General features: G+C 42.8%; 1 protein-coding gene across 1 annotated transcript in view; it reads right to left on the bottom strand.

The window, feature by feature from the left end:
- The window catches only part of LOC122779521 (polypeptide N-acetylgalactosaminyltransferase 10), a 71,743-nt gene that overhangs the window by 16,606 nt on the left and 29,711 nt on the right, over positions 1-25,426 (bottom strand). Inside the window, exons 3-6 of the mRNA XM_044041966.1 lie at positions 23,706-23,844; positions 20,475-20,641; positions 4,672-4,857; positions 3,828-4,011 (exon numbers count right to left, since the gene is read on the bottom strand). Coding sequence (XP_043897901.1) covers positions 3,828-4,011; positions 4,672-4,857; positions 20,475-20,641; positions 23,706-23,844 — 676 coding nt within the window. The remainder of the gene's footprint in view (positions 1-3,827; positions 4,012-4,671; positions 4,858-20,474; positions 20,642-23,705; positions 23,845-25,426) is intronic.

Below are 25,426 nucleotides of genomic sequence, written 5' to 3' on the forward strand. Positions count from 1 at the left end.
AACCAGAGGCTCAGAGACAGGGTGAAGAGTTCAGATATGGAGAGTGAGACTGGAGAAGAGCTGCTGCTGCTGCCGCTGCTGCTGCTGCTGCCGCTGCTGCTGCTGCTGCCGCTGCTGCTGCTGCTGCCGCTGCTGCTGCTGCTGCCGCTGCTGCTGCTGCCGCTCCTGTGTGTCCAAACGAGCCAGTCGAGGTGGTGGTTGCAGCATCTGATTAGGACGCCTCCTGGGTGTTTTCCACTGGCAGTTTTCCCAGACACGCCCAACTGGGAAAAGACCCCAGGGCAGAGAGCTGGAACTCAGTGGAGGAATTCTATTTCCCATCTGGTCTGGGAATGAATCAGGATCCCACCGGAGGAGCTGTAAAGCGTTGCCAGGGAGAGAGAGAGAGAGAGAGATGTCTGGAACAACCTGCTTAATACACCAGTTTCCCCAACAAGACCATCAGACAGCTACAGCTTCATCAGACTGCTGCTGCGGCTGGAGTGCTTTTAGAGCACTAACGCTGGGCATGAACTGTACAATTCCAAAGTGATTTTTTTTTTTTACCCGATTTGGAGTCAGTCGAGTTGATTTTCAGCAAATATCAGCCAAGAAGAACCAATCATTTGCTCTCAAACGACTGTCTGTGTGAATTTCTTGAAGGTGTTCTTGTACAGATGAATCAGAGCCATGACAGTAGAGCATTTAAAAAACCATGGCAGCAAGATGCTAAAGTGTGGAACTTGTTCCAGTTGTGGCGACATTCCACGCGTTTGTTTCACGATTCCTTCTCTCACGGCTAAGTTAACCCCCTAAAGAATGACCTTTAGTTCTCGTTATCAAACCTTTAACCATTCAATAAACTGCTACTCAACCCAACGTATCAACGGATTGATATTTCTTAAGCAAAATCTACCTCGATCGTGAAAAATCATCAGTTACTAGTCTTTTTATAACATATTTTCATAAAGTTTAAAAAAAAAAAGAAAAAATGCAAATTATCAAATTACCTTTGGAGGGATAACATAACCTGGGATATGTAACTAGTTACCAACAACTGCATTACATTAGTTCACATATTGATGTTTTTCTTTCAATTATTAAAAGGAAAACAAAATATTACATTTTCAGTATTTTCAGCCTCAGAATGAATGCATCATTCCTTTTTTCAGGGTTTCAATGGGTTACATTTTTGTCCTTAAGGTTCTAAGTGTTAGTATTATTTTGTGTAAAATGTATAAATATATATCACAAAAATAGAAACCTCTGGCAACTGTCATATCACGTGTATCGACACAAAAGCTTAAAACAACACTCTGGACACACTGAGTGACTTTTGGGTAAAACAGTGTTGGAGCAGTTAGTTGTCCATGACGAGAGATTATTGTGTGCTGCAGGAAATAATCACACACACACACACACACACATACAGAGTGAAGTAACACAGAATGAAAAGTTTCATCAGGAGACAAAAGAATTAACTCCAGTGGCTGCAGGGAACCACACGACTGTGGTTTGTTGTGACAGAGTGCAGACGCTGTAGTTTGTGTGTGGTGGAGTCTGTTGCTTCATGTTTGCCGGAGGGGAAACACACACAAACACACAAACACACCTGACCCTCCCTGGAGTCGCGTCGTGGAATTGAATATCTTGGCCTTCGGGACACACGACACCGACGTCTCAGACTGAAGTGAGTGAACAACAGGATCATTTAACCCTGACTTAAGCACTTAAACTCAGCAGGAGAGCAGCCAGATGCAGGTTCACCATCACACGCACCACTTCAGATTTGGTGCCTGATATTATTACTCCAGGATACAACTCAAATAATAATAAGTGTTTTTTCTGACTCCGGGCTTGTACTGGATATGTGGACATGAATCATCGTCACAGCAGAACAACAGGGTTTTATTAAAAAACAAACTGAGGCAGCATCTCAATCTGAAAGACGAGTCGCAGGGGAGTGACTTTTTCTCTGTCGCCTCATCAGCTGACTGGGAAAGATTTAAGGAGATTTAAGACGAGTTTCAGTTTCATACAGAATTCAAGTCAAGCCACTAAAGACAGAATGTACAGATGCAACTGTTTTAATGTTGCCCTGAGTCATCAGAGCGTGTTGTTTTTGTACAAAACAAAATAATGTGAAAAAACCCAAAACCGTGATCCAAAAACCACAAAGCCAACCGAACCGCAGGCTCGTTGAACTGCTGCATCATCGGGGGGACACAACCTGAGACTACACCACACACTTGTTTAAAACAGGGCAGTGCTGCTGACCCAAAGTCACCAGTCACTCTGCTGCCGCTGCTGCTCCCCTGTTGCTAAGCAACTACTTTGTTTTGCTGCTAAGGAACGACTTGTTGACCCGGCAGATGATTTAATTTGCGAGACAAGAAAAACAAAAAAAGTACTGTATTTGTTTTAGCAACAACTCACAGCAAAGGAGCTGAAATATCTCAGAATGTCTGTTTCAACTCATCCTGAAGTCAACGGTCCATGAATATTCTGACTCTCTGTTTGCATTTAATTTGAAATCGTCCCTTCTTTCGTCCACTGACCTTGGGAAGAGACGGAGTTCAGGCCTGAGCTCACGGCTCAATGAAACATCGAGAGCCAAAGGGAGGATGACAGAGAGAGAGAGGGAGAGAGTGAGAGAGAAGGAGAGAGGTGATGAAGCTGACAAAAGAGACAGTGACAGCAGCATGAGATAAAATCACACACACACACACACACACACACGCACGCATGCACACCTCCGAGATGGATTCCGCCACTCCGCCGCGTCCCGCACTGCAGCAATGTCAATCAGGATGAAAATGAAAATCTTTGCCACTCAAATTAGATTTGCACTGATGAAGGTCATTTCATTGGCCAAGAAGAGCAGACTAATTCACCAAATGAGGATTGATTCGGGCTGTTCAGCAGCTCGTTTCTTCTTCAGCCTCCTCTCCCTCTCTCTCACTCGATGATCCCTCACTGTACCTCCCCTCCTCTCACCTTAAACGGCCCTTTGGCATCCAAACGCAGAGACATGTTGTCAAACCGAATCCCCGGACGCTCGCAAATGGAGTGCCTGGCATCACATGCAGAGTTATTTGGCCTTAATAGCGGAGACCGTCTTCGGTGAACAGTTGATTTATTCTGCCCTCCATTACTTAAAGGTTACGTTTCCGTGTGCCGCGGCGTGCGCACGAAGGTCACTGCGGTCAGAAGCTATCAGTCGTTCTACCAGGGGAGCTAATATCATACAGCGACACTGCTCTCCATGCATGACTGGTCTGTGGTTCACTCGTGTGCAGAACGTAGTATAGTAGTATATCTCAATATTCCACTTGAAAAAGAAGAAGAAAAACAAATCCAATCAGAAAAAAAGTGGGTAACGTGGGTTCGACAGCAGCTATGAGACGCATTCAATGACCCCCATGGTATTAATTACATCTGCAGGGTCCACAACCTATAAGAATACGAGTATTTGATGTGTAATCCACACAAAGGGCTGCAACGTTTAAAAAATGCCTCGTTTTGTCCACATTTAGTCATCGATATCTAACAGATGAACCATCACAGCTTCTGATAATGAATTTTAAATAAAGTGATTTTATAACCAAATATACCTCGTACACATATGGTGAAAAACATCAATCTGTGTTCATTTCCGTTTCAAACAGCGATTGTTTTAATCTGAGTGTCAAACAGGTGATTTCTGTTTGCAAATAACAATCACGTCACTCTGGAAAACAGGAAGTTGATGACCGTCGAGGAAAAAAAAACGGCACTGATTTTGACACAGACTTACGCACTCGTGGCCACGATAACATAATCAGGAGGGAATAAGGACGAGCACTCACTCGAAGGGTTCACTGGGGTCGTCGTTCTGCAGCTCGGCGGGGATGGGGATGCGCTTGTAGTACATCTCCCAGTCGAACGCTCCGCGCATGGCGTTCCCCGCCTGCGTCTCGTAGCCGAAGTTGTCGTGGTCGATGACGTCAATCATCGGGCACACGATCGTCTTCCTGTTCTGGGCGATTCGGTCTGAGACACAGAGACAGAGAGGGAGGAGCTTGTGAGACAGACGGTGAAGCAAAGTGCAGCTGTGTGTGTGCGCTGATGTTCCCGCCGTCACTTCCTTTGTCCCGAGAGTTTCTCCACGTCAGGATTTCCTTCGTAACAAAAAAACAAACAAACGACTCGACAGATTTTCACAAAACTTTGTGGAAGTCTTGGGTTCAGGCCAAAGCGAGAACCCATTACATTTTGGCCCGGATCCCGGATTAGGGGGCAGATCCAGGAGTTGGCTTAAGCTGTGAGGCTTGATTGAATTTAGGTGAGTGTTGGCTTTTGATGGAGGCCTGAGCTCCTTCACTTACACGCCATTAACTCACTAAACTGCACGTCCATGGTTTCTGGGAATATTTGGGTTTCATTTTTGCTCCATTGACTGATTTTTCATTTTTTTAATGTAACGCAGGAACAGTAAAGGTAGAAGTGATGTGATTCATGGAGAAGACGCTGGTTTAATGTGAGCTGTGGGTGTTTTATCACACTCACACTCAACTTATTTCATTTCAGATTGGTGACTTTTATTTTTTACACAAATTCTGCTGCCGTTTTACTAACTCTCTGTATTATATATAGATGTACAGAGAGAGTGAGTCGACGTGAGAGTAGCTCGTGTAATGGTGAGTTCCTCACCCAGCAGCGGAGGCAGCCAGTTGACGTTGGCCTCGCAGTGAGAGTCCAGGAACGTGATGACCTCTCCTGTCGCAGCAGCTGCGCCCAGCAGGCGAGTCCGGATCAGACCCTCCCGCTTCTTCGTCCTCAGGATGCGGACCTTCAGCAGCCGCACCATGTACTCCTCCAGCGCCACCTTCAGGTGCTCTGAGGGGAGAGCAGGTTCAAACACGGAGATCAGTGTGTGCTTGACAGAACGGAAGGAACGACGGAGACGAGTTCAGAAACAGCAAAATGTTTCCTCACTGAAAAAACATCAAGAGAAGCAAACACGAGAATCCACCATCAAAACCACATCTGCTGAGTCACACGACCCACACAGCCTCACACACACACAGCTACACACAAACTGGGGAAAACTTTCTATTTCCACTCACTTATCTGCATGTTTTCATCCCTGCTGCAGTCATTAGACAGAATGTTACCCTGAAGAGAAAGACTTCAACCGTGAGGACTGAAAAAAGGAATTAAATCAGCCTCTTGTCACGTGTGCGCTCATAAAGCCCATTGGCCAAAAAAGAAACAAAAAGAAGAAGAAGAAGAAAAATTGCAATTATGCTCAACATTTCACTGGAAAAGAAATTCATAATGCCTAACAAGGGAATTTAAGAAAACTGCTGCATCCAACAATCTGTCCAGTTTACTGTCAGATACTAAATTACACCAGCACACACTTTTAAATAAACAATTTAAAGGTCTTTTCACAGCGTCAGGAGTCACCGGCAGCGGCAGCAGCAGCAGCGGCAGCAGCAGCAGCGGCAGCAGCGGCAGCAGCAGCCATAAATCTCCAGAGAGACACACAGAGATGCAGGATGTTCAGACGACCACGGCAAATTTACTGGAAGGTGAAACAATGAGGAGCTGCAGGGAGCAAGGGCAAACCACGAGATGACCATAAAATCATCAATCCATCAAAAAAAGAGACGCTTTTCACCAATCTGTCCCCCGAGCTGCCTCTGAAATCAATCCTGCCCTAAATACACACCATAAATATTGTTTTCCTGCTCACACGGCGAGTCAGCGGTGACAGTGCAGGAAAATAAATATTTTTATTTATATATACGTATATACGTATATATAAATACATATAGATATACATATATGTATATATAGATACACATATATGTATATCTATATATATACATATAAATATTTATACGTATAAATACATATATACGTATACATATACATATGTATATATACATATATACATTTTTGAATATAAATATGTATATTTATATGTATGTATATGTGTATATATATACATACATATAAATATCAATATTTATATTCAAAAATGTATAAATCACAGGAGCTGGACTCGAGGACACGTTTCCTTTAAATATGAGTGTTTCCTTAAACACTAATAATCACTGTAAAAATAACATCTATCTGTCTATCTATCTATCTATCTATCTATTTATCTATCTATCACTATATCTGTCTCTGTCTCTCTCTCGCTCCTCTGAATAAAGACGTACGTATGATCTGTTCTTCGTGTCAATCATCAGCCTCTTGTTGAGACTCATTTGCATATGTGCTGCCATGTTGATAAATGACCATATGGCCGCGAACGCTTCCAGATATGATGTTTTTCCACCTTGACTGAACAACAACAGACGCCTGTACAAACAAATAAACAAACAAATAAATAAACAAATGAATGAATGAATGAAGGAATAAAAATGTGTAAGGCAGCTAAAGTGTGACGTGATGATCGTCTCTGTCAGACAAACATGACTCAGCTGTTTCAACAAAGCTGTCGCGCTCAAATAAATAAGAAACAACAACACAGTGATGTCATCAGCGTATAATGTTAATGAATGAACTCTGAATGTAAAGAGTGCAAGTCCTTTACTGGACTCAAGCCATGGTTCTCAAACTCTGGTACATGTACCGCCAGTGGTACGCGAGCGCTTTTGCACTATACAGTTTGTTTAGTAGCTGCTCTGCGTACAGTTTCAAAATCGACTTATAGTTAAAATCTTGCATTGAACTGTTCAAGGTCGAGCGCCTTTTTTTTCAAGCTCATTCTTTCTTTTTCTTTTTTTGCTGAGTCGCGCTGCAGAATGTTTTCGATACTCTTCTTGACCAACACGCATGATTGCACACTATATTCTCACTGACAGCGGCCATACTGAGGAACGCCGTGGAGGCTATGACGCCGTAAATCAGATTTATCGCGCCGCTTTCTTTACGACGAGTCGTACATCTCCAGAAACTGGATTTTTCATCTCTTTTTTTCCCTCACCTTGTAATTTGTGCCTGTCGCCAAACTTCAACACAAAACACCAAAAAGAGAAGAGCCATTATTTTGTGAACACAGGCAGCCAGGCCCGACATTAATAAAATATGACTTCTGTCTGTGTTGCTCATTGATAATACTTCTTACAAATGGGGCTCTGTCACCGAGGAACCCCCTCTAACACAGGCACTAATTGGATTCTGAATATCACAGGAGAAGGTGATGGAAAAAGGCAGCGCTTCTTTCCAACCTTCAGTGGATAAACTGGCTGTTTTTATCTCTGCACTCTTACTTCCCTGCTCCGTGTCTTTGGTCTTTCCTGTTTCATTCAGCGTGTTTTTCCTGTTTTGATTGTGTTTGGCAGCAGATGTCTGGACGGACCGCCGGCAGAATGAAGACAGCAGGACCAGTCAAAGCCAACAGGCCTTTCTTTCTGTCACTCTCTCCATCCATCCATCCATCTTGTCTTCTATCTCTCCTGTGATTTATCTCACTGAGCCTCAATAAATGACCGCACATCCCAGAGTAACGGCATCACATTTCCTTCTGCAGTGTCAGATTTTAAAAAAACTCCCAAAAACCGCTGTAAAATTATTATATATTAATATTTTTTACCACTTTAAATTAGTCAATCTTTTAAAACCACCTCAGCCTGATATACACATATCAAATATTAATACTATGTTTGAAATTTGAACAGTTTGCAACGCCGAAGAAAACAGTCAGAATCTAAGGGAAAAGGGTTAGAATTTTAAGAAAAATTGTTTCGAATTCTGAGGGAAAAACGTCAGATTTCTGAGAATAAAGTCAGAATTCTCGGCCAGCATTTTAAAGCAATAGTTTTATTCCCAGTTTCACAAGACTTCAGGACATGTCTTCAATAAAAAGACGTACAAGTGCATGAAGACTCTGTCTCGTTTAGTTTTCTGCTGCCACTATAACTATTTAATCATGAAGCTCTGCGTCTGATAAACACAAGTGAAAAATGAAGTCATTCCCTTATTAATGATTATATTACAGCGAGTTTTTATGCAGCTACGATAACAAGCACTGCAGGGCTTTGACCCTTGGACACAGACACACAGTCTCCATAGGTTTGGTGCCAGCCTGGGAGGAAACGAGGTGCCTTCACCTTCACAACACGGTAATAAATCAGCCCATTAGCTATTAACCGTTAGGAGATTGATTCAGACTGAACCCTTGACCTGCGAGCCTTGATTCTTACATAACCTCCCTAATGACCCACATTAAACAACCAACATTTGCATCGCGCATGCGGCACGTTCGGCGAAGGAGAGCGGAGCCGGGAAAAGGTTACGGCGCCTAATTATGAACGGTTAATTTGACCTGAATAAATTGGAATACGGCTCCGCCGGTTTTATATGAGGGGAGACGATAAATCAGACTAATGAGAGCGGGCTGACGCCGGCAAACACATTAGTCATGATTAGAACGTGACGTCCAGGACACGACGAGGGCTCAGACATCATCGACGCACGAGTCACTTCTGCACGCGACCGCTGCTCTTTTCTCCGCCTCACAGACCCTCATCAGAAATCAACGTAACGATAACACAGAGAAGTCGCGTCACTCTGTGTCAATCACTACATACGACCTCTGACCTCCAATAACATGACCACACATGGACGGAAACACCTTTGGTTGTGGTTCCAATACGTTAATGAAATGTTTATAAGGTCACATGACTGATGCTACTCACATTAGCATCGTTAGCTCTAGTTATTGCTTTAGAGACAGTTTGACTTCTGAGGACATTTTTGCTCCAAATGAGGATAGAAGAAGTGAGGACATTTTCAAAAAGTGAGGACATTTCCAGAAAATGCCGCAGTTACTATTATTTAGAAGCAGGTTAATGGGAGGAGCTAACATGTTATCATGGCTACAAACACAAACACTGTGTTTTTTCTCCTCTGGCATGCCTGCAAGACGTCACACGTGGAGGGGCGTGGTTAATCCTGGAGATCGTGACGTCGTTCTTTTGAATATCTGATCTACAGTTGTGACACGCCCCTCATTAAAGGGACAAGTCTTCCTCAGTCACAGCTGATTACACGTCAGTATCTCACACAACAACACTTTAAACGGCACAGAAACCGTGGAGCGAGGGCGGCGGCGATCGTTTTGGTTCAGAAACCAGCGACAACATTTCCTTCTCCTTCATATTTGCTTCCATGGCAGGGAGGAGTGGGGAGGGGGGAGCGGGGACTGTTCAATTCAATTAACCTCAAATTACAGTGGATCCGATTTGACTCTTCATCTCGTCTTTCCAAGGTGCTGGATTACTTCCCAGAAGTCTTGGCACGTCACCAAAGAGCCAAGCTGCTAATTTATTCCTCCAAAATATTTCGTCTGTGAACTCCTGCATCGACACATCCTCCGTTTTCTTACCCAGTGCCAGACTGGAGACATTTGAAGCTGCTTTTCTGCTGCCGTCATTAAAAAAAGACGAAGAAGAAGAAGAGGATGCTGTGATGATAGAAGACGGTCTGAGGGGGATTTTTGAAAACAGCACACACACACACACACAAATGGCTTCTGAGGCAGTGATAACAGATGTATTACAGATGTGCACTTTGCCATGTCACGTTGTAAAATGATGAAAGCGCCATGTTGATAAGACGACGGACGATTTCATGTCTCTCACACACAGACACTAACGTCTCCATCAAAGCTGCTCGATTTTATTCTTTATTTCCATTCTTCGACATCGAAAAAAAAAACTAAACGTTTCTGAAAGTATCTCGTGCTCACGAGAAAGTATCTTGTGCGCAACAGAAAGTATCTCGTGCGCACGAGAAAGTATTGTATGCGATCATGATGTCCGCAAACGCACTTTTAAGATCATTTGAGGCATGAAATTAGTCATTTAGAATTCAGAAATGTGGTTTGTGTATTAAGATAGTTAAGATAGTTTGGCAGCGACGGTATCGGAGGTGATCAGCTCCGCCTCAGCACGAGATACTTTCTCGTGAGCACGAGATACTTTCTGGTGCACACGAGAAACGTTTAGTTTTAGGTTTTTTTTTCAATGTCCCTTTAGGGGCTCCGTACTTCTTCTTTCAATGTGTGTGAATGAATTTAGAATCAAAATGTCAAAATGACATTAAAAAAAAACATATTTACTTCCATCAGTCATCACCTCGTAGATTAACCCTCGTATGATCGTCATGATAATCAGGCCGTCCGGATTTATTTAGATTTTATGTTCAATGAGTGAGTTCTTCTGCCTCACTTTCACTTTCCATATCTGGAGGGGGAAATGTCAGAATTCCCAGAAAAAAGTCAGAATTCCAAAGAAAAAAGCCAGAATTTGTCACATTGTTTTGAGAAAAAAGTCGGAATTTTGAGAGAAAAAACAGAATTCGGGGAAAAGACAGAATTTTGAGAGAAAAAGACAGAATTTTGAAGAAAAAAGTCATTTCCTCACATTACTTTGGACAACTATGGGCAGGACATGTCTTCAAGAATTGGATGTATCAGTGTATAAAGACTGTGTCGTCATCAGTCGAGTCTTTTAACAAGACAAATGTCACTTTTCACGTCTGGCAGTTATTTATTCAACTGTTTCGGAACGACAGAACTGAGAAGCTGACGACACAAACATGTGACGCGCTGGTGAATCTCGACTGTGATCGGACGCTCGTTCCCGTGGAAATCCTGACGTTCCACAGCAATGACGCACACGTTCTATTTCTTTGTTTTTCCGGTATCCATCCATCCATCCATCTTCTCCCGCTTCATCCTCCTGTAATTCGTGATGCGGTGTGAACTCAAACTCAGACCGGCTGAACATTGCAAGTCCAGTGGAGACGACAGACAGCAGGACTGGGTTCAGACTGGACTGTACACAATAACCAAAACCTAATCAAATTAGAGCCTTTTTTTCAGGGTAAATTATAATAAATGAATAAATCATGTTGCGTTCAAGTGCTGTCGACATACCAAACCAAATCAATCCACCCGGCTTTTCATGTTTCTGCCAAAACTAAAGACTCCAGGGACACTTGTGTTTGGATCAAGACTAAACGGCTTTATTTTGAGTTTTTGAGACGCACAAGAAGATAGTGATTGGTCATATATGTATATATGTATAGTATATATACACATATATACATACACACTATACTATCTATACTATTTATATATACGCACTATACTATATATATGCATATAGATATACACATATATACAGTATATCTATATACATATATATATATACACATATATGTCTATATATATATATATATATATAGACATATATATATAGACATAGACATATATAAACATATGGCCGAGCTAAAGCAGAGTGACACTGCAGAAATGAGTTCTGGCAGAAATGTCACATACAGTATCGTCGGAACAGTGACACACAGCTGCACGCACGCACAAGGAGGAAGAGGAGGAGGAGGAGGAGGAAAAGGACGCCATGACAACGACAGCTTCAGAGACAGAGTCGCTGTTAGTCAGTGTTAACAGGCGGCGGCGACACGGTGTCCACTCCGTCACTGCACAGGAATCTGGTACAACTGCTGGTGCTGATTTAATCTGCGTTGTGTTTAAGGACCTGTGGGTGTTTTGTTTCTAGCAGGAAGTGCAAATTTTCCAGGATTATTACGTAGTTAATGGAGCGAGACATGACACAGGGTTCAAAACTAAAACAACAAAAACTACGACGATGTGTTCAGGTGTCTTTTGATAGCACCTCGTCACACCTACAAAGATATGTTATACAATATAATAACATACTGTATATAACGGTGTTTTATTTCCCCTCTTGTTATTAAAACATCATCAAGTGTCTTTAGCTCCTCCCCCTCCCTGTCGTTCTAGCCTCGTGGTTAATGGTTAAACTGTGTTCATGATTTCTTTCTTTATTTAATTCATTCATTATTTCTCTTTCTGTATGAAGATTGCCCCCATTAAGCTGGAAGGACGCCAGTTACTTCTGCTATTAAAGACGCTAATGACGCTCCTTGGGGAGCGCGGCGCCGGCTCTCAATTTAAATTTCAATTAAAGTCATATAATGACGACAATAACAACATTAATAAGCCATTTGTGGGGAAACGAGACGACGGACACCGACGCGCGTGTTGGTCTCACGCTGATGGAACAAACGTTTATTTATAAAGTAATTATACTTAATTATTATAAACGTGAATTGTTTGTTAACTATGACAATAAAGCGATTAATCGTCAATGAAAAAGTCAATGAAAGTCTTTCATCGGTCAAACCGTGGATCAGTGAGCGTCGCATGAGACGTGGATTCGTTTTGTGACGTCACATCCAAACGAACCTGGACGCGGTTTATCAGAGGACGCTCCTCAAAGCCAGCGCTCGCTCTCCAACACGCACCAACGCTTACAGGTGCTAATGAAGTCAGCGTCCTGTGGGAAAACACTCTCATCTCCAAAGTACACTCTAATTAAATAGGAGTGTGTGCGAGAGACAAACATTTGCCACCACATGAAAACATGCGCTGCTGTTTTTGTGCAAAAACACGTCACCTTCTCGCCCTCAGGCCTCTGGAAAAAGCTGCTTTATTACAGGAAACTAAATGATCTGGCAGAAAATAAAAGTAACAACACACACACACACACACACACACAGTGTGGCTAAAGAGAGAGAAAACAAATCATCCTAATGCAGTTTAGCGGTGATGAAATGAGGCTTAACTGCTTCATTCCACACACTCACAAAACTCCAATTTCAGCAGCCGCTTTGCATGAGAATGGATATTTTATGGACAAAGAAAAAAGAAAAAGAAAAATCTGGAAGGACACAATCTGTGCGACGATATTATTCATGAATTCATCTGTGGATGAATCAATAATCTTTGTTTGGATTCTGGTCTTGACGACCATTCACAGCTGCTTTAAGTCACTTTATCAAACTAATGAAGCTCATTTCAGGTCCAGTCATTTAAACATCTGCAAACCAACAACCTGAACAACGTGATAATTATGTCAAACTGAAAATGTTTTTATCTGTGCCAATGTTTGTCTTCAGGCCTGAGGACGAGAAGTCTGCAGCTGTCGTCTTTGTTTCTGCGACGCTGTCAATCAAAAACTGGCCCCGCCTTTCAGACACTTCCTCTAATCATCACACATAAGCACAGCATTTAGTGCCCTGCCCACTGCTCCACTGACTCCCAGAAACTACAACATAGTAAACTACCAGTAAACCTACTAATAAAAACTACTATAAAAACAAGTAAACCACCAGTAAACCTACTAATAAAAACTACTACAAAAACAAGTAAACTACCAGTAAACCTACTAATAAAAACTACTACAAAAACAAGTAAACTACCAGTAAACCTACTAATAAAAACTACTACAAAAACGGCAGTTTCATGCAGCCGTGTTGTGATGACTCCGCCCACATTGAGGAGGAGGGGCTATGAAGTCATGGAAAACGGCACCATCGTTGCCTTGGCGACAGAGAACAGAGTCACAGTCACAGAGTCATGTGAATCATGTGCGTCCACCTGTGTCAGCTTTAACAGCGCAGGTCATTGTCCAGTCACAGCCGTGTGTCGCCTGAGGTTCTCGTCTGTCATCCAAGCGCTGACGCGGTCCGGCGTGCGGATGACAGACGACGAGGCGGAGGAAAAACCCCGCCGCGTTGGCCCGAGCTGACCTTGAGACGACGCTCTCCTGCAGGGACGGCGAGGGATGAACATCCTCCCTGCGTGAGGCCAGGAAATTCAATTACTGTCTAATGAAGAGTGAGCTGACCTCCCCTCACCATCATCATCATCATCACAGCATGAGCCGGTCAGCTCACAATCTGTGCTACTTTACTCGGTCTCATTATGTTTTCATGGGTGAGTTTGTGATGATTTAACTTTGTTCCCATGAGTTAAACCTTTAAAACTGTGTGTAGTATCTGCAGGTGTGAGTGTTTACAGATTCATCTTCATATGTATCACGTGTTCTAGCCGTGATATAAAGTAGCAATAATTGTTCCATTTGGATTGGATCTTCGTCTGAACTCAATCCTTGTTTTATTTATTTATTTATTTATTTATTTATCATTCCTCACGGTGAAGGTGTCTTTTCATGTTCCTGTCTGTTCCGCGCCGCCGTCGTCGTCAGATCTGCGGACGTCGACCTTTTATTGTGTTTTTTTTGTTCTAAAAGTTTCAAGGATCCTGTTAATTTACAACAGTGCTGTGATGTCATGCATCATGATTGTTCCAGTTCTCACTCCCGAGTAAATGTATTTCTTGTCCCCATTTATCATCTGCTGACACACACAGAAATGTGTTTTTATATCTTAGTAAGGACACAGTAGAGCTCATCAAACCTTAACCTTAACCAGTTAATGTCCAACCCTAACCTAAGGTTTTGGTCTCCATGACGACTATCCTGGTCCTGACAGGAATAACATTTGAAGATGTTTGAAGACAAAACATCTTCATGAGTTTTGACAGACATGAGAGATTAAAATCATCTCTTACAGGAGATAAGGAGTTCGTAAAAATGAGGGAAGACTCTTATCAAAATTTTAAAGGGGACATATTAAACCCTATTTCCCCCATTAAAATAGTTCCCTGGTGTTCTAATGCGAAATTGCAGAGGAAGTTGTTAAAAATGGAACAAACCAAGGTTATGATAGTTTTAGTTTTTTTAGGCCACTTTTTCCCATCGAGCGAAAGAAACGTGCAACTTCTCAGCTTCAGAAACCGTCCAAAATGACCCACAAAATGCAAATAAAATATGGATTTAATCGTTCAAAAATATTGTATTTGATTTTATTTTTTAAATAGACTTTTTCTTTGCAATGATGGTCATTTAGGTTGCGCTCCCTAACCCCGACTCCAAACTTGTGACGACTTTAGCTCCAAAACTCAGTAGCCAATCAGCAGGCAGCTCCCTAAGCCCCGCCCATGGTCAGCATCACAAACAAATAACCACGGGAACCAATCAGGGAACAAAATTCCAATCATTGCACAGAAAAAGTGAATTTTCAAATCGATATAGTATTTGCATTTTGTGGTTTTGGATTTTTGTTTGTAATGTTTTTTTTTATTTATTGTATTGTGGTTGTTCTCATTATTTTTATTATATTTTACTGTGAGGCACTTTGTGATGTTATATCTGTGAAAGGTGCCACATAAATGAAATTTACTGATTCCTTACACACGCTTCCTCGTCGCTGACCACCAATAACACTGTCGCACACTTACAAGTCACAAATTGGCAACCGAACACAACTAATAACCCATTTTTTTTAAGTCCGTCCATTTAGCGCAGACATTTCAGGACACACTTCGTGTCTCATCTGACATGTTGTCTTTCTCGCCCACTCATATTTCTCCCACAGGAAACACGTAATTGATCGGGAAGTGAATAACTGGACGATCCATCAGAGGAGCGGGCTGATGCTCGCTGGTCCTGCTGACAGACCGCACTTAACCATGATGGATACATGTGGACTCGCACTCGTCCCCCGATTTAATGAAACTCTGCTATGAAGACATCGGAGCACAATAACGTGCCAGAGATGAGATATGGAAGCAGAATGCGAGGCTGTCCTTGAGCTGATGAAAGTCTTTTTTTATCAACCCGAGTGCTTCCTGGTATTTTTAGGTATTTTTTTTTCTTTTACTAACAAAGCAGAAATGAAAATTCGGAGCAGAAACTCATTTCTTGCAGGTTACAAGAGCAGAGATTGGGTTTTTAGATGAAATAACGGTGTTTTTGACACTTCTGGAGCAAATGAGACTTGTGGGGAGCCAAACCCAGCTGAAGCAGGGTGAAAGGTCGGGTGCCCAGTTAACCTCAGCATGTTCTCGGTCTGTTGGAGGAAACCGGAGAACCCAAAGAACACCAACGGATCCATGGGTAGAACATGCAAACTCCATATAGGAGAACCAGGCCATGAACCCAGGTCTTTTTAGCTGTGTTTAGATGTGGTTTCCAAACAGAACCAAAATAACCAGCACCAACCGTTCCATGTTTTTGGCATTCTGTGAAATATTGTGACATACAGGTCAGGTCTTCTCCTGACCAGACTAGAAGTTCATCAGCCACCCGGGTGATTGGAGTTTGTGACGCCTGCTCTAAGCAATTTGACCACATTTAGGTGTTTTTATACCATGAAAATTCATTTTTACATGAATCAGCTCAATAATAATAAGGAAATAAACGTGTTTATTAATCATGAGGTGTGATTATTGTTTGTCTCTGTTCAAAAGCACCGATCTGAAGATATTTTCCTTTCATGCGGTTAAAAATAAGGCTTTTATTTTGACTCAGCAGCATCAATAGGAATCATAAAGACAGCGGGGGATGTTCTACTTTCTTTTTTCCCCCCCAATCTTTCCAGCCCTTATTCAAACCCCAGCAGGTGCACGATATCATTTCCTCTTGAAGCTACAGTGGGAGGAAGAGTCGCTCCCTCTGCCGCGTCTGTGATAAGACTTCCTCCCGTATGATTGTTGAATGTCAGTGGGAAACGGAGGAAAGAGGAAACTGCACAAACTTGACATTTACCGTCGTCGTCGTCGACAACAACAACAACAACATCAGGGATTAGCGGGAGAGAGGGAGAGAGAGAGCGAGGGAGAGTGAGGACGGCAACATGACAGCAGATCCACCAGAGTCAGATTAAGGAGATTTGTTGACCGCCCCGATCTCTAAAAGAGACGGATTATGAGCCTAAGATTCACATAATAACCTCCACAGCGGAAGCGTCAGCAGCAGAGAGTCCTGAAGGGAGTTTAGCGATCATCACACGTGTGATTAAAGATTAAAAATGACAGCTTCAAATTATGTACGAAATCCCACCGTGTCACACAGAAACCTAAGGCTGAGGCGACTCTGTGTCAGTCTGATACTCAAGATACAAAATCACCAGACTGAAATAAAACTGGGATACAAAACAAAACGCCTTCATTTAACATACATGCTTCACTAAGGCCTGTCTGTGAAAGTGTGCGCTGTTTACTTCAGAACATCTGTTACGCATTAGGACTCTGGCTGCTGATAACTAAGTGGCATTATTAGTTAGTGAGTTAGTTAGTGATCAGTTTATTTCAGAAAAGCAAAAACACTGCAAGCAGAAGACAAGATAGAAACAAAATATAGATTTACAGGTTTCTTTGCTCCATATCAAAAAGAAATCATTCATATTTTATGGATCAAACGATGAATCGAGTAAGTGATTTCAGCCACTTAACAAAAAACTCACAAACAAAAAAAATCTACGATATCGTTAGAAACTCAAGTCTGTAAACCGCTCACTCTCCCACCAAACTTTTTAGCTCGCGGGGACACAGGAGCTGCTGGTCCACTGCTGGTCCACTGCTGGTCCACTGCTGCCTCGTGTGGTCACTTTGTGTCACTGAGGTGAATCTGAACAAAGGATTTCAAATGCCGAACTCACAAAATAAGACATATGAATTTACTGATGGAGGCAGCAGTGGATCAACAGCTCCTGTGTGCTGTGATGTTAAAATCGCTGATGTTCTCCATGGGGTTTGGTGTGGGAGAGTGAGCGGCTGCAAAAAGGCTGCAATAGATCAAACTGTCAAAGGCACAATGTTTTCTCAAAGCATGCCCTATTGTCTATAAAGTGAAAAGAATATAAAAAACAGAGCACAGTGGGGAATAAATAAATATTAATCCTTCCAGAGAAAGCCATCTGACCCCTGCCTTGAATCTGATGATCTGTAACACACAACAGTCGCCGGCTGACACCAGCACACTTCCTGCCGCCCGCTCTTTGTTCCCCTGAGCACACACTCTGAATAAAAAGCCCAGCACGACTTTTCCTTTCCAGTTCATGCAAGATCATGTCAGAAGAAAGAGAGACCTGACATCCACACAAAAACTCATCACCACGTTTCCTCCGAGTCAAACACGACGCATCGCATTACTCGTGGTTTTTAATGAAAGGGGAGAAACTGGGAGCTGGTGCTGAAGCACCGAGGCTGTAATTGCACAACACAAAGAGCTGCGCGCTCATTAGCGACCGCCGCCTGAGAAGCAGCTCGGCATCTGTCCACGTTCAGTGTGCCGACGACACAACATGGCACCGATTACTGCGGCGAGACAGCAACATAGCACATTTAGCCTTATTACAGGCATCTTTAGCCACTGAATATCGATCGAGACGACGTCCCGGTCTCCAGGATTTAACCACGCCCCCCGGAGGAAAAAAATGTTCTGTCATGTAGCACGATCAACACGTTAGCTCACCCCGCTCACCTGAAGCTGGTGCCGACCAACGGTAACCACGGCGACATACCGACCGAACTCTGAAATCACCGGTGTGTGGGAATGTTTCGGCACAGGACGTCTGCGTGTGCGTCATGAGGACATAGAGACGTCACCGCGGCAACAACGCAACGCTAACAAGCTAACTCTTCTGTTCTCACGCGCAGCAAGATGTCCTCAAAACATTCAAGTGACGCTAAAGCGATCAATAGGGTTGCAAAGGGCCGGAAAATGCCCGGTAATTTTCCAGGAACTTTTCACTGGGATTAGGGGGATTTTGGGAATATTTCTTACAGCTCCTGCTTCAAAATGTCTTTTTAAAAAAAGTTAAATTCAAGCAGTTTTCCCCTCACTTTGGCTCAAATGCGTGGCTTCTTTATTTCCATTAAATTCCCATGGAATGTTTTCGCTTTGGAAAAATTCCCGGAGTTTTGCAAACCTAGCGATAACGAGAGCTAGCGACGTGTTTGCAGCATCAGTCATGTGACCTGGTGGAAAAACCCTGGATTTAAACGCCAAGCAGGTCACGACTCTGGCTCTGACCTCCCGTCTGTAATTGGACACTCGTTCCTGAGGTTCTACCGTAATGACAAGTACGTATACTGGAGCAATGGTCACAGAAAGGTTAAAGGTCAGGGTGGAGGTTAAGTGGATTCATCCAGACTCAGATTTTGGGGTGATAAAAAACCAAAGACCTGGTTTCAGTCACTGTGTTTATCACATCGTGTGATCGTGATGAAATCTCATGAAAGCGTAATATTGTCCTCCTGAAACGTCCCCGCGTGTCCTTCTCTGTCCCGCTCTGCTCTCCTGCATTATTTAACATCTCAGGAAACGGTGGGAAAGTGAACAGGAAATTATGCGGCGCGGCATCTCTGAACCGATAATGAATGTCTTGTTCTCTCAGAGCCCGGTGATGACACTGCACTTGTGCTCTGATTTATTATGTAAGGGCTCAGCGCTGTACATTAACTCCCGGGTTCACACTGATTAGGCCGCCGGCGTGAGGGGAAGCAATCCACGGCAGAGCGCCGGGCGAGGGTCGTGCGGCGCCCTCATCAACGCTCGTCTGCTCCCGGGAAACTGCTCATGATCGTGGTCTCCATGACGACTGTGAGGATGATTGCATTTAAAACTTCAGTCCACTCTGATGGTTTGATCATGAAAATGCAAACACGCCATTTACAGCCTTTTTACTTCTACTTCATGCTTTCATGCTTTCATGCTTTCATGCTCATCTGTGTTCTCTGATAACAGCTGAAAAGAACAAATAAATAAATACTGCTGTATTAGAGAGCAACTTATAGACCAGGGGCCTCAAACTCATGACCTGGGGGCCAGTGAACTTCTCATCTGGCCAGGAGCCCTGGGGCCAGGAGCCCTGGAGCCAGGAGCCAGGAGCCAGGAGCCAGGAGCCAGGAGCACAGGGGCCAGGAGCCCTGTGGCCAGTCAAATGAAAAATGTCTGGTGAATTTCAAGTCTGGTCAGGAGGGGACCAGGAGCCAGGGGGCCCAGGAGCCCGGGGGGGGCCAGTCAAGTGAAAAATTCCGACATTTTAGGGAAAAATTAATAGTTTAGTGATTAGAAATTAAAAAAATGATATCTAAATGTTGCACATTTTTAGGATGATGTTACACACCCTTTCAAATTAAAAGTGTTTTTTTAACATATATACTGTATATGTATGTATATCTACATATGTACTGTATATACAGTGTATATCATTTACAATAAAAATAAAATAGAATCAAACAATTTGATCAAAAATAACAAGCAGACAATTGAAATTAGAGCTTATATAATTATTAAATGTTAAATTTATATTTTAATGTGATAAATATAACCCTCATGTATAATTCTTATTATAGAAATATTGTTCACTGTTTGGTGAAATAAAAGATAAATAAGTGCAGGGCCACAAGACATTGACTGGGGGCCACGAGTTTGAGACCCCTGTTATAGGCCAAAGAGAAAAGAAAAGCATGAACTTAAAGCATGAAAAAAGTAATGTTCCGATCTTCACACAAATGAACATTTCCACAGAGTGTAGAAAATGTCTGGACTTTATTGTCGGTGCAGTGAAGACAAACAGCGACATCGGAACGATCTGCGGGACATGAATCGCCTCCGGGCTCAAATGTCCCCCGACAAACGACTGTGACGCAGCAAAAGTTCCACCATTAAACTTCTTAGTGACGCGGCGACGCAGAACACCTCGTTAAAGCGACCACTTCAGACAACAAACAAACAGAAATGACTGTGTGTGTGTACCTTTGTCGCTGAAGTCGTCGACCAGGATGATCTCGGCGATGAGCTGCGGTGGCGAGCGGTTGAGGACGCTGTGAACCGTCCTGAGCAGCGACGACCAGCCCTCGTTGTGGAACGGGATGATGACGCTGGTGGTCGGCAGCTCCGCCGAGTACAGCTTCTGTTTGCAGCTGAATCACAAACAACAGAAAATCAACATCATCATCATGAGAGAGCAAAAAACACCTGTGCTCAGAGGAGCCGCTCTCAGTTTCTTTCATAATCATCATAATCTCTTAATCTTAGTCCTGATGTTTAAAATAATCTGTTTTTTTCTGCATTTGTGAAGCTGAAACCAAAATGTATCTTCACCAAATGCTCTGCATTCTTGACACAGGTTACAGCTGATCATCTGAGATTTATCTTAAATAATAATTATGATGGGCCACACGGTGGTGTAGTGGTTAGCACTCTCGCCTTGCAGCGAGAAGACCCGGGTTCGAGCCCCGGTTAGAACAAGGGCCTTTCTGCATGGAGTTTGCATGTTCTCCCCGTGTGTGCGTGGGTTCTCTCCGGGTTCTCCGGCTTCCTCCCACAGTCCAAAAACATGCAATGTGGGGATTAGGTAAATTGGACACTCTAAATTGACCATAGGAGTGAGTGTGAGAGTGAATGGTTGTTTGTCTCTATCTGTGTGGCCCTGCGATGGACTGGCGAACTGTCCAGGGTGTACCCCGCCTATCGCCCGATGTAGCTGAGATTGGCACAGCACCCCCCGCGACCCTCTGGTGGAGGATAAAGCGGTTAGATGATGACTGACTGAATAATTATGACTTTATTCTCATAAAATGACCATTTATTAAGACTTCAGTGTCATAATATTGTGACTTTATTCTCATAAGATTATGACTTTATTAAGACTGTATTCTCATTAGATTACAAATGTATTCTCATAAGATTACAACTGTATTCTCAAAATATTACAACTTTATTCTCATAAGATTACAACTTTAATGCAATAATATTATGACTGTAATGTCATTAGATTACAAATGTATTCTCAAAATATTACGACTTTATTCTCAAAAGATTAAAAACTAATTCTTCAGTTTGACCCAAATACTGTGTCATAATAAAGACTATATCCATATTATATACAGTAAATAAACTAACGTTGTGTTGTTTTTATATGAATGAATGAATGAATGAAGAGAACCTCTCTCTTCCTCTTTGGATCTGCACACACATTATTTATCCGAAGAACAGTTGGGAGGTCTGAACCTGACGTGACACGGCGCTGTCACCACAGCCGTCAGTCTGACCCATCACTCACACACAGCAGAGACAGCAGCTCCTCTCGTGCTGCATACAGAGCACCACAGCAGAACCCCAGCCTGACCCAGAGTGGTTCTGCTCAGATACAGGAGGCAGAGCTGAACCCAAGCCCGGTTTATACTGGAGACACTTCCATCTAAAGACGGGACGATACCACTTTTCTGTGTCCGATACCAGATAACAAAACCTACACATGGTAATTTTAGATCATTTATGAACATATGAATGTATCTCATGATATTACGACTTTATTCTCATAAAAATTATGACTTTATAACGACTTTGCTGCGACTTTATTCTCATGAGATTACATCTTTATTCTCATAAAATTATGACTTTATTACGACTTTGCTGAGACTTAATTCTCATAAGATTACGACTTTATTCTCATAAAATTACGTCTTTATTCTCACAAGATTACGACTTTATTCTCATAAGATTATGACTTTATTCTCATAAAATTACAACTTTATATAAATAATAAACCATTCTTGACCATTCTTTATAAAAATAAAGAATGGTCAGGTGAATGCGTGTGTGTGTGGGGGGGCGAGTGCTGCAGGCCGGTCAGTGACGAATCGGGTCAGCAGTTCCCAAGCTGTTCGGCAGATGATATTTATAGTTTTTAGTTTAGTATTCTGGTCTGTAATGAGTCAGAGGAGCTCTGGATGAGACTCAGCGATCCTGTGTTCTTTAACACACGATGGAGTCGCTCTGTTCATTCTGTTTGGTACAGTACGCCGTGGGTTTTCATTTGGAATAGTACCAAAATAACCAGCCCTACCCGTTCCATTCGTTAGTAGTAAAATGGGACAAGCCACTGCCTTGCGATTGTCGTAAATATCTAAGAAACTGGGCTTACATTTCTTTCTGTCAGAGAGAAAAACAAGGGTTTTGATGACCTTGACTTGTTTCAACCACTTCATGTGCTCTTTAGTTATCAGTGATGATGACCTTTTATTTATATAGTTGATATATATTCATGTTATTTGACTATAAGACAGAGACAGAGGCAACTGGTCATCAATCATGACACCCAAGTTTGTTGCTATCTTGGAAGGAGCCAAGAATTTTAATATCAATCCTAAAACTGGTGCTGGTCGCCAATGGCGTGACGCCTGACGACTACAGTCACGGAGCTGAAGCAGGAGAGCCGCGCTTTAAAACCCCGGGGTTTACATCACAGAAAAACAAAGCTAACGCGACGCGTTTAAAAGCCAGGCGCTAATGCGAGTCGATGCGAATGATCCGGAAAACACCTTCACAGAGAAAACCCCCTCTTTAAAAATAAACCCTGGTGCCACAGCTGTCAAAATAAAAGCTGCTCCAGTGCCCAGAATCCATCGATCAACACTTCTTCACACCCTGTGCACAGATGGAAGCTGGTGGTGGTGGAGGAGGAGGAGGGGCATCAATGACACTGATAATTGCTGTCAGAAACATGGTTTATAAGCGCATAGGTGCCGTGTGGAGTGTAATCAGCTCCTCTCGGAGCAGAGCTACACCTCCCCTGTGAGTCGACTGCTGAGGCTGATAACTGGAACAATTGTTCCACACACTGCTCGTTGTAATGAGTTGGGACTGATCCAGCTGGAGGAAAATAAAGGTGTAAATAATGCTCAAAATAGTGTGTGTTTGGTTTGGTGTCTGGACAGCGTTGTTCAATTAGCTCGCTGACAACTGACAATGGAGCGTCCTGTGCGACGGGCTGTGTTTTATTCATCTTCTCAGCAAGAACGAGTACTGGACTGAGACACTGGTTAGTGCTGTCGCTTTAAACTAATTTAAAAATGACCATTGCCAGTAATCCTTAATCTCACAGACTTGTGGCTGTTGTGTGTTGTGTGTGCACAAAGACATTTAAACACAACACAAGTCTCCGTTCTCTCTCTTTCTCTTGAACAAACACACCAGACTCACTTTGGGTGACGGATGTCGGGGATGGAGCGGTTGAGGGAGATCCGGTCGCTGACGTAAATGTTGAATCCATTCTCCCTGTACGCCTGGTCGACCCGGTCGGCGTCGGTCAGAGGGAACGGCTTCCCCTGTTCCCCGTTACCTACAGTCGGAAGATGAGAGGTGAGGTGATGAGGTCCAAATAACTGCTCCAACCTGACGTCAAGTGAAACCCCTGAAACCCCAAATACGGCAAGCTTTGTCTTCTAAAACGTCCTAAAACTGGGTGAGAATTACAAGCTCATTTTCCCGTAGACTTCAATACAAACTGAACCCAAGCCCGGTTTATGCTGTTTTTCCATCTAAAGACGGGACGATACCACTTTTCTGTGTCCGATACCAGATAACAAAAACTGCACATCGTAATTTCAGACCATTTATGTGAACATATCTCATGATATTACAACTTTATTCTCATAAAATTACGACTTTTTGTCATGATATTACAATTTTATTCACATAATAATTACGACTTTATTACATTGACATTTTTACAGTCAGTGAACAATGAATATTTAGGATTTTTGGATTGTATCGGATTCTAAATCTTTATAGGTCCGTTATTCCGTCTGCTAAATTATTTTGGTAACACTTTAGATTAGGGAACACATATTCACTAGGTGCTCACTAACATGCATAAATAGCACACTAGCCCTTTCTTAGTAATTATTAAGCATGTATTAACACCTTCTTCCACATAACCTTATTCTACCTCAATTACAACATGAATTAAGATTTTTCCTGATTAAGGTGTTAATACGTGCTAAATAATTACTAATAAAGGTCTGGTATGCTACTTATATGCATGTTAGTAAGCACCTAGTTAATGGTGACTATGTTACATTACAATACATGTCATTTAGCAGACACTTTTATCCAAAGTGACTTACAAGGGAATTGAGTTACAACCTGCCGCTGGTGACCATGATGTCTCTGCACAACACCACTGAGCCACTCGACCCCTATGTGTCAGTCATCATCTACCGCTTTATCCTCCACCAGAGGGTCGCGGGGGGTGCTGGGCCAATCTCAGCTACATCGGGCAATAGGCGGGGTACACCCTGGACAGTTTGCCAGTCCATCGCAGGGCCACACACAACTAGAGACAAACAACCATTCACTCTCACACTCACTCCTACGGTCAATTTAGAGTGTCCAATTTACCTAATCCCCACATAGCATGTTTTTGGACTGTGGGAGGAAGCCGGAGAACCCGGAGAGAACCCACGCACACACGGGGGAGAACATGCCCCCTGGTGGCTTCACTTTTCACATCAGAAGACTCCGCACATTTTGATAAACGACTGTTCAAACTACAAAAACACACGAGTGGACGAATAAGCACAAAAACAGACTCATTTCCATCCTTAAAAGCGACGCCTCGCAGACATCAGCCCGATCCTTCCAGCAATAAAACCATTATGCATTATTTACAGTGTCTGTATAGAGGCTGATTTCCCTGAGCAGAAAATAAAAGAGAATTTGTGATGATTGTAGTAAATATAAAGAACATTCAGAGGAAGTGGATTTATGGCCCCTGCTGCAGAGGAGCCAGAGCCAGAGGAGGAAAACAGGGAACAGTGATTTGTGAGATTTGTGAGACTCTTTCTTCAGAGACTGTAAACACCATGTGCACGATGAAAATGTCACCGGCTCCTCATCTGCATTTCACACGTTATTTACGA

The sequence above is a fragment of the Solea senegalensis genome, linkage group LG13 (genome assembly GCF_019176455.1).
Source record: "Solea senegalensis isolate Sse05_10M linkage group LG13, IFAPA_SoseM_1, whole genome shotgun sequence".
Classification (NCBI taxonomy): Eukaryota; Metazoa; Chordata; class Actinopteri; order Pleuronectiformes; family Soleidae; genus Solea; species Solea senegalensis.